Source organism: Pimephales promelas, chromosome 10, assembly GCF_988280905.1.
Source record: "Pimephales promelas chromosome 10, fPimPro1.hap1.1, whole genome shotgun sequence".
Taxonomy (NCBI): Eukaryota; Metazoa; Chordata; class Actinopteri; order Cypriniformes; family Leuciscidae; genus Pimephales; species Pimephales promelas.
The window spans coordinates 28649596-28660534 of NC_142778.1; the positions used below are offsets into that span (position 1 = coordinate 28649596).

Below are 10939 nucleotides of genomic sequence, written 5' to 3' on the forward strand. Positions count from 1 at the left end.
AGATTGCAACTCTTCTGGCAAAATTCTCAAAATGCATTTGGCTCAACAGCGGAGCTTTAATGGGACTACATTTAAAGACAAGTTTTCCTGAAGATTTTTATAATGCAAACTTTTCAACAGCTAAAGTACAGCATGCTAATTAGATATAAAACATTAAGATATTAATGAAATAAATCTAGATAAACTAGTCAACTTAACTTATCAAGCAGTTAGTTGTTGTAGTTGAAGTTTAGTATTAAATTAGAAAATTAAAAATTTTAAATAAAAAAAAAACATGCAAGGGTGTCAAATGTGTAGAACTTTGTGAATGATGTTTCTGAAGAGCTCTGCACACTTTTTTCTGTGGGCTTATGGCTCATTATCAGTGGGGAAACTTGAAGCAGAAGATGTATCTGGTTTCGACACTGAATCTTTTAGTTTAAACTCCTCTTTTCGTTTCCCACCCTAAAACGCACATCCAGTGTTCTTAGTTGTTCAGTGTCTCTGTAGTCTATAATACAACAGTAGCTTCTAGTTTGACCCTGCACTGTCTTTATCGTAGACGTACCCATTCATTACCACAGGGTAATGGATCTAAATCACAGTCCTAGACATCCCTTCCCATTTTTCAATTGAACCTTAACCTCCCTTCCTTGTACTCCCTTCTCTCTCTTTACCTCTCTCTCCCCATTCAGGCTTTTATTCGCCCGTTCCGGGAACACCACATTGATCCGACGGCTATCACACGGCATGACTTCATAGAGACTAATGGAGACAACTGCATGATCACCATCCTGCCTCTGGCTCACATGGCATATAAATTCCTCTCTTACCCACCAGGTACACACACACACACACACACATCCACTCACTTTTTCAGTGTGCTGTGAGAGTGAGTCAGCGTGACTATTTTAAAACCAATGGGTGTGACCCGAGCGCGGCTCCTTGCCCTGGAGCCGTCATTGTGTCCCACATTCATCTTAAAACACCTAAAAATCGGGAAATCGACGAATGAGAATATGGTTTGAAAAGGGTGAAATGTTCTCAGTCGCATTTTTGCTCTGCATGGTTTACAGGAACACCTAAAAAACAAAAATTGTCATCCTTTACTACTGCTCATGTTATTCCAAACCTATTTGACTTTCTTTTCTTCAGGAAAAAGTTTAGCGAGAGGGATTTATTTTCCATGCTATTAAATGGAATATAAATTACATTTTGTTGCTCACAGACTTGGAAAATTGCTCACGTCATATGGACCTCCTTAATGGTCCTTTCGTTTTTGGAGCTTGACAGCATTCATCCCATTGTCATTCGTGGTTTCCCTTCATTTTGGTTTTTGCAAATGATGAAAGAATTCCTATTATATAAAATGGTTTCTTTTCCACGAACATTGTGTTGCTGATGATCTCCTCAATAGAGCTGAGAAAGCTGAAAGATCAATTTTATCGTTGTTTCACACACTAAAAGGCTAGTACTTAATTCAAAAGTTTAGGGCATGTCACTTTAAGGCATTTTGTAGTGATTTGCATATAATTTTATCTCTCTCTATTCACCTTTAGCCATTCTTACTCTATCTCTCCCTCCACCTCCCCCTTACGCTATCTCTCTTTCTCAGATGCCCTTGCAGAGTCCTACCCCTGGGAATGTTTTGTTTTTGCGTTGGCAGTCTTTGTAACCATGACTAATCAGATCCACAAGTGGTCCCACTCCTACTTCGGCCTGCCACGCTGGGTCACACTACTGCAGGACTGCCACCTAGTGCTGCCACGGAAGCACCACCGGATCCATCATGTGTCGCCACATGAGACGTACTACTGCATCACTACAGGTACGCACTCATGCTTGGCTTGTTGAGGTGGAAGCTTTGCGTTGGTGCTGTCTTAAAGGGATAGTTCAACCAAAACAAGAGTTCTGTCTTCATTTACTTACCCTCATTTCATGACATTCTTAAGTAGAGCACCATCACTTTTTTAAATCTATACAATGAAATTCAATGGGGTCCAAAACAGCTTTGTCTTTCATTATTTGGTCAAAAACAGTGGAAGCATTCTTCAATGTCACAGAGGTTTGAAACAACATGAGGGTGAGAAAACAACGACAGAATTTTCCTTTTTGGGTGGACTATCATTTAGTCCCGTAGGCATCTTTACAACAGTAATACATACTGGATCAGATTCACCCAGGTAAGGTTCAGTTCCTCTGAGAGTCTTTTATGTAGCTGATCATGGTAACCTACAGTATCTGGCAAGGATTCTTCCACGGAGCGTGGCATGCATCGCCAGTAGCTGTAAAGAGCGGGTGAAAATAACTTTTTTAAGTCAGATATGTGTGTGTGTATGAAGGCATTAAACTCCCATGATAGCTCGAGCACTCAGTATGCGACTTTCGTCTCTGGGAGAGAGGGGAGCACGGATGCTTGTGCGTCACCCTGTGCCCCAGTGGACGACAGATGTGTGTGTGCACGCATGCTCCAGAGCACAGACCGGTCCTTTTGACCCTCCTTCTTTCCTTTCCACTGCTGCTCCCTGATCCCACTGGGAGACGCTGATGAAGGGAGAGGAAAGGGTCTCTCTCTCTTTCTCTCGCAAGCACATACACATACGCGCACACTTGGGAGTCTCTCTCTGTGTGAGCCCTGCTCCTCCACCCTCCCTGCCCGAGTCCCCGGGGGCTGGGGCCTGCCTTTGTGTGTGCCAGTGGCTGACAACCTCCATGTATATTTAATGCTAACCTGCTGTCAGTGCTAACAAATAGGCTTACGCAAAGGGGGGGTGGTTTTGACAAAGAAGAAAAATCAAACAAACATGATGAGCTGTTCTGCTCTCCTCCTGCACCAAAGGGGTCACTGTAGAGAGAGGGTACAAGCACACGTACACACGGATCTGTGAACGAGGAACATGTATACAAAGATACAAGGGCAATGGATGGCCATGTGATGTCATAATCGGGGACTGCTGAATAAAGTACTGTGGCGGAACCATGGTAATGGTACTATGGTACTTTCAATTGGTTCTGAATGATTACAGTATTCATGCACCTTTGTACTTCAAAGAATACCATTGTATTTGCACATAGGGCACAAAATTGTGATTAACCGGATCATTCTAATGTTGTTTTGGCCATTAAAGTGATAGTTTCTGTTATGCAAATTCTGTTGTCATTCCAAGTTTAAGGCTTAGCTTAATATTCAAGATCGAAGTAATGACATCTTTAACTGATTCTACCAAAACTGATGTTTTTAAAAATTATTTATAAAGAAACCACTCGATCCATATGATTCCATATGACATGACATGCATAGGACACATTGGGTATAGTAAATAGATGCTCAACTGTACTTAGTTTAGGCACCAGAACTCTCCTTGTTGGTCTCTATATAGATCCGTACATAGAAATTTATTTCATTAATAAAGCCTTCTATATTGCTGTGTGAAAACGGCTTGATTTATAGATATATTTTTTTATTGTAGTTGATTGTAAAGGTGTTCCTCTAACAGAAAACAATCATCCTTTTAATACTGTAGCACATACATAGGATGATATTTTTACATTATACTATCAAGCCGTACTAATACCCTATAAACATGGTATAGTAGTATCATGGTCACTTTTTTTTTTTTCACGATAGAGGCAAAAAGTCTTGATTAATAAATTAAAGTTGTTTCTGTCTTCGTAATCTAGTTTTTATCAGTAGTGTGTGAAGTTTAATGGTTGACCGACCAATACCAATATATCTAGAAGGCAGGGTGGACAATGCCTGATAAAATTCTGGTATCTAATACAATTCACTGATGCAAATAACATGAACACAAACTTCATTTTCATTAATTTTCAGAAGCATTTTCATTATTACATTTTCTACATTTAAATAAATAAATTTACTATCCATTGAATTATTGTTAACCAATAATCTTAAAATGGCCAAATGCCTTATTAATTGGCCTGGCTCATATATATATATACATACAGTTGTGCCCAGAATTAATCATACCCCTGGTAAATATGATTAAAAAATGGCAGTAAAAAATAAACTCGCATTATTTATCCTTTTGATCTTTCATTCAAAAAATTGGCAAAATCCTAAACTTTCGTTTAAGTAAAAGAATTGAAAGTGGGGGGGAAATCACATTATAAAATAAATGTTTTTCTCCAAAACATGTTGGCCACAATTATTCATACCCCTAGATTTTTTTATGAATAAAATATCTATGAAGTATATTCCCATTAATATTCACAATTATTCATACCCATAGATTTTTTATGAATAAATATCTATGACGTATATTCCCATTAATATTTACCTTTTTTAGCGCACCAGGGTGACTAGGAACATGGCACGACTGTATATATATATATATATATATATATATAGATGTATCACTACTTTGAACTTAGTCGTGCACATTTTGTGTGTTAAACGTCTAAATGTTTTGTGCGTGTATTATTGAAATAGTTTTCTTGTCACCCAATGGAATGCATGTCTGTGAGCACAACAGCAGCGTGTGTGTGGTTGAATTGAGGCGGGCTGGCTGGGGGTGGGGTGCTGCTACATATTTATAGCAGTAAGTGTGTACATTACTCTACTGCTAGCGCCTGATCTTCTGTCCATCCCCAGAGAATCGCCATCCAGGAGCTTCTGTCTCGCTGCTTCTTGATGTCTTTCTCTGTGCCTTCCCCTCTTTCTTCCTGTCTTGCTCTTTTGTCCTTGCTCTCTCCTTTTTGCTTTTCTTGCCCTCACTGTTCTCTCTCTCTTGAATTTCTCTTTTCTCTTGCTGGTGAGTTTTCAAAGAAGTGTGTCATTCAGCGAAAGGAATGAATTTTCTCTGGTTGGTTTTACACATCACAGCCTGTGTGCTTCACCCTTTTTTCTTCAGTTTCACTTCCATTTCAAAGTATTCCATTTAAAATTAAGCATTGATGTTTATAGCATTTGATATATATTATATTTGATTTGATATACATTATATTATATATCATAATTATCAAGTGTTTACTATTGTAGTATATTTTCAAATGCAATTTGTTCCTGTGATTTGTGAAGCTGAATTTTCAGCAGTCATTTTACTCTTCAGTATCTTCAGTATGACATGATTCTATAGAAATCATTTTTATATGCTGACATTTCGAATCACTGTTAACTTCATGGTGCTTAATTTTTTATTTATTTGTTTGTTTTATTTTTTTTTGTGGAAACCAGGATTCTTGATGAATAGAATGTTAACTGCTGCACTCATTTGAAATAGAAATCTAAGTCTAAATCTAAATAATAATATAATAATAATAATTAGATAATGATAGGATAGCATCTTGCTGTTGATGGAGATTTGTGGGATGCACATCCAGGGCACGAAGCTCCTTTTCCACCACATCCCAAAGATGGTCTATTGGGTTGAGATCTGGTGACTGTGGGGGTCATTTTAGTACATTAAACTCATTGTCATGTTCAAGAAACCAATTTGAAATGATCTGAGCTTTGTTGCATGGTGCATTATCCTGCTGGAACTATACCATCAGAGGATGGGTACATGGTGGCCATAAAGGGATGGACATGGTCAGAAACAATGCTCAGGTAGGCCGTGGCATTTAAAGGTGCCCAATTGGCGCTAAGGGGCCTAAAGTGTGCAAAGAAAACATCCCCACACCATTACACCACCACCACCAGCCTGCACAGTGGTAACAAGGCATGATGAATCCATGTTCTCATTCTGTTTACGCCAAATTCTGACTCTACCATCTGAATGTCTCAACAGAAATTGAGACTCATCAGACCAGGCAACATTATTCCAGTCTTCAACTTTCCAATTTTGTTGAGCTCTTTCAAATTGTAGCCTCTTTTTCCTATTTGTAGTGGAGATGAGTGGTACCCGGTGGGGTCTTCTGTTGTTGTAGCCCATCCGCCTCAAGGTTGTTCGTGTTGTGGCTTCACAAATGCGTTGCTGCATACCTCGGTTGTAACGAGTGGTTATTTCAGTCAAAGTTGCTCTTCTATCAGCTTGAATCAGTCGGCCCATTCTCCTCTGACCTCTAGCATCAACAAAGCATTTTCGCCCACAGGACTGCCACATACTGGATGTTTTTCCCTTTTCACACCATTCTTTGTAAACCCTAGAAATGGTTGTGCGTGAAAATAACTGAGCAGATTGTGAAATACTGTGATATACAAAAAGTGCTTTCTATCCCTTTTGGTAGTGTTTTATCTCACCTACGGAACTAAGTGAGCCCCTGCCATTGTACCTTTATAAACATTGGTGTCTGCCCTGACACCCCTGCTTCTCTTTCTCTCTCATTCTCTCCTTCAGGGTGGTTGAACTACCCGCTGGACAGAGTGGGTTTTTGGCGGAAAACAGAGTGGTTGATCGAGAGATTGACGGGTCAGAAGCCACGCAGCGACGACCTGGCCTGGGCCAAGAAAACCGGGTGACCAGGATAACAGGACTGTACCCCTCCCTCATGCGTCTCTTCCCCTGTTGAGGAGCAGGAACCGAATATTGGCCTTGCCTCTGTTCCCCAAAAACTGTCCCTCCTAAACCTTTTTCTCCACAGCAAAGAACCACAGATCACTCTTTCTGAAGGGGCCTTTTCCCGTCACTGAGGTCTGCTACACACAAGCCATCACCTGCTCGTCCTCTACTGGCTCGCTCCTCTGTTTTGTTGATTTCCACACACAAAGAAATAGTAGAAAGACAAGATAAAGTTCAAAACGATGGGTTCAGACTGTTGTGATAATGACTAGAGACACTGTTTCTCTCACAGTCCTTTGCTTCATCTCCATTTGCGAAAGGCACCACTGCTTTCTCGTTTCGGTGAGTAAAATGTATGTTTTCTGGAGGTTGGGCTCTCCAGAGGACCGAAACCATGTTGTTATTTTCCCCGGCATTGTTTTCATAGCAGTGCATGCCTTGGAGTGAGAGAAGCAATTAAATGTGGATTTGATTTCGGAAACAGCAAGAAGATTAATCGCAGTCGCTAACACTTTTTCCAGATTCACGAGTCGTTAAAACCCTCCCTTAGTTTGGACCAAAGGACTCACCGAGGATGCATTTCTTAAAACGCAGGGAAAGGGTTTTGTTGGCCAACCAGCGTGGTCAGTGTTCAGTTGACCCAACTGAATGTTTTCCCTGAATGTCTTACTAAGCTCGTGTTGGCCTTAAGTACAAACCCATTACACTTATTTTTAATCAGCTTACTAGGGCTTAGCGGTGATGAACATTGATTGCGTCTCTGGTGTGTTAGCGTGACGTTATTGATATTTGGAGTAGTAGTCTAGCTAGTGATGTCCTCCTGCTGTATCCTGTAGTACAACAGTTTAGCAATGGTTGTACTGGTAAAAGGTCAATTTAAATTTTAAAGTTACCAATGTTTTTTTCTTATGAATGATGTTTGCACTTTTGATCAGTGATACTTTCTCATGCTAAACTTATGTGGAAAACAGCCAAATACACTCCCATGTTCTCTCTCACACTCACATTTACACATGCACACTTGGAGATTTTCATCATGATCTGCAAAAAAAAACAGAGTTTAGAGAATTTATGAATTTATGTCATTTGCGCTGAACTGGCAAATGGAGAGAGTGATTTTTATTGAGTGATCGATTTGGATTGTCTCATATCATAGAGCATCAGTTCCACAATTTTGGGTTTCATTTTCTGGCTTTTTGCTTTTTTTCATCATGCTGAAGAACATTCAGCTGGTTTGTTCTTACTTTCCATCTTGCAGCTCATGCCTGCTGCTAGTCTGCCTTAAAACAGTGTTTTTATTATCTGTATAATTTAAATATCGAATAAATAACATTTGATTATGCATTGTTGTTTTTCTTATTTGTTAACTTGAGTGATTTTAAAATGTTGCTCATTAAATATAAAAGTTAGAAGCAATGATTTAGTTCTCTTTGTTAAAATGAGACTAAAACAATTACCGAGCTTTGCAAAGATAATTGCACCAGAAATCTGCAGGGTACTTTGCGGTGATTTAACAATGAGTCACAAGCGTCTTAACGGTCTGTTCTAGTCAAGTAGAAAAATGTTTACGAGTGATTCTGGGGATTCATTCAATGAAATTTCCACTTTAATTGTTTAATTTGTGACAAAACAGAAATAGGTTGGAATTAACCGTTTATGTATTTGAAGACTGGGAGGTCAGTAAGTGATCTAAGCGCTCCCTCTGGCGGCTGAACAACGTCCACACAGCTAAAACAATACTCCATTTTCACGCAGTCCAGCAAACTGCACGAACAAACATTATCATGGTACTACCATGGGTTTTATACTGATGCCATGCCAATACCTTGGAGTGTTTTATCTAACCATGCCATCATGGTAAACCAAGATCAGTATGAACATTACCATCAGAAATCATGGTAATCGCAGTAAGAGCGTTATTTTATATACTTATGGTTTTGACTAGATTTATTAAAACAGTAGGCTATAATTATTGTTCACATAATCCACCGATGCAGTCTAAATCATAGATAGATTTTATTTTTTATTTTTATTTTATTTTTTTTTTAAATCATGAACGCTCTCTACAAATGACGAGAGTTCGAGGCAGGATTGCTTGTTTGGCCCGAATAATGGAAGAAGCGGTACGTGTTTCCAAAAATATTTTGTTTTGTTTTTTTTTCTATTTGCTGCTGATGGCACAAAAGTGATATGGAACAGTTCAGAATTATTTTATGAATTCTTAATCACAGTCTTTATCACAGTTCTGCAGTGTTTGTCCAGTCAGCTTCCTGTTTGCTGCTCTGGATCTGCATGAGGAATGACCTGTTGTCGGGGACTCCAGCAGGATTCGGGCCTTTCTGGTGCTGACACTGGGTAAGGTACCAAATGCTTCTCACTTTCTCCTTTTATGGTCTTGACATTAGCAATACATGTGGTGCTATAGAAAATAGGAAAGGGCAATTAGGGCCCTCGAGTCTTTGAACGTAGTGGAGGTTATATAACTACAAAACAAGAAACCCTGATTGCAATATCAAATTACCCATAATTTTAACACAGAAAGTCACTAAATTTAAGAAACTATTGAAAGCATGCTTTCAATAATTCAGTAACCTGCAGGCCTGTTCCTGGTAGTATCTCTCATGAGTCAGTTCAACTTTATTCACATATTTGCACTACCGTTCAAAAGTTAGTAAGGAAGATATCAATACTTTTATTAATTAAGGATGCATTAAATTAACATGTGCAGTAAAGTCATTTTTAATGCTTCAAAAGATTTACAAAAAAGCTAATCTATTGAATTTTCTATTTAAGGAACTTTTATCGGGGTTTCCTGATAATAAGAAATATTTCTTGAGCACCAAATCAGCATATTGGGAGGTTGGGAGGGATCACATGACACTTGAATTGTAACAATATTCACAAAATTACAGTTTTACTGTGTTTTTGGTCAAATAGATGCATCTCTGCGCATAATAGACTTTCAAAAACTTTGAAAAATCTAATACAGCAGTGATGGTCTTGCCAATGAGCATTGATTCATCATTTAGATTCATTATTTAGAACAAGGAGTTCAAGATACCTGGAAAAATACCAGATTAGTGGGGATCAGTCACTTTAGGTCCACATAATGCCATTCATGCTGGCTCACAAAAAAACTGAATAAGTAACAAAAAAAAAAGTCACTGATAATGATGGTTTTATTTCTGTCAGGACATACAGTACATAATATACTGATCTGATGTAGCTACCAGTCTACTGATGGACACATAATAAAAGCTTTTCTGTGGTTGGTTGGCTGGCTGTGTGTAATAGTTTGAAAGTTATGCTACCAATAAGGTCCAGAATGACAGAGCCTGATCTCTGGTGCTCAATTACTGTAAAGGTATACTGACAAATGATGGACAGACATCTGATTCGCACAGTATTGCTATTAGAGTGGTAGAAACATGTCCCTCCTTTTTATTCACCTAAGAGTACGGAGAGAACTGAAAAGGTTAAGGAATGCTCTTGGTTTTGAATTCGCATCACTCTTTTGGTCAACACAGCTCAATGGAGCGTGTGCTAATCGGTCACAGATGTTTTAGCTACTGAAAATTAAAACTACAAAGTGATCCTAATTTGTTTTGAGATCAGTCTAGTGTGATTGGTACCAAAACACAACTGAAAAACATTGTACATTACTGAGAGCATTTAATCATGTTCTGAATTCAACGAATGCATTTTTGAGCACAGTATTTTGACACTACTGTGTTTGTCCTTTGGCATTTGGTTAAGGTTGTAGGCAGAGTGACAGCAGTGTTACAGAGAGAGAGAGAGATGAACTGCTGATTCAGGCCACTAGAGACGGTCAACCTGTCAAATCACACACAACTGTCACCACAGCCCTGTTCACAGCACTCACTGGTATACAGCTGCTGTTGTTTGAACTAAGTGTTCTTGCTGAAGTCAGCAAACTTGTGCATGTCATTCTCCTCCAGGCCTTTAGATGGCCCTCTTGTACCTCCTCTGTGACACCTATTCCACATGAGGAGCTGACAAGGGGGTAATCCATAGATATCCATAATAAACAAGGGGGTAATCCATCAGCCGGAAGTTGAAGCCTCGCGGGAGCCGCCATTGTAGCAGAACTTCCCCTGGTGTTAGCCTCCCATTGACTCCCATTCATTTTGGCATTTCTTTGACAGCAAATATCTTTACATCTGAGGCATCCAAAGACTCCATTTGACCATTATTTATTTCTAAAGAAACACGACAATGTATAAAAGACTCCATTACCTTGTATCTTACATTATGGCCCCGTAGAAGCAGTTTTTGTAAAATATAGGCTAACGATTTCGACATAACGAATCGACTCTCCATCGCACAGTACAGAAATCACCTTGTAGACCGGAGGAGAAGCTCACAGGCAATCGGAGTCATAAAGTCGGATAATGTCAAGGGAGAAGCCCATAGAGATGAATAAAGTTGATCCTGCAGCTAGCTCATGGACAGCTAATACTCACTCTCTCCGTCTCTGT

General features: G+C 39.2%; 1 protein-coding gene across 1 annotated transcript in view; it reads left to right on the forward strand.

The window, feature by feature from the left end:
* Nucleotides 1–7782, forward strand: part of peds1a (plasmanylethanolamine desaturase 1a) — a 31848-nt gene extending 24066 nt beyond the window's left edge. Inside the window, exons 5-7 of the mRNA XM_039692833.2 lie at nucleotides 675–819; nucleotides 1595–1807; nucleotides 6279–7782. Coding sequence (XP_039548767.2) covers nucleotides 675–819; nucleotides 1595–1807; nucleotides 6279–6400 — 480 coding nt within the window. The 3' untranslated portion in view covers nucleotides 6401–7782. The remainder of the gene's footprint in view (nucleotides 1–674; nucleotides 820–1594; nucleotides 1808–6278) is intronic.
* The last annotated feature ends 3157 nt before the right edge of the window (nucleotides 7783–10939 follow it).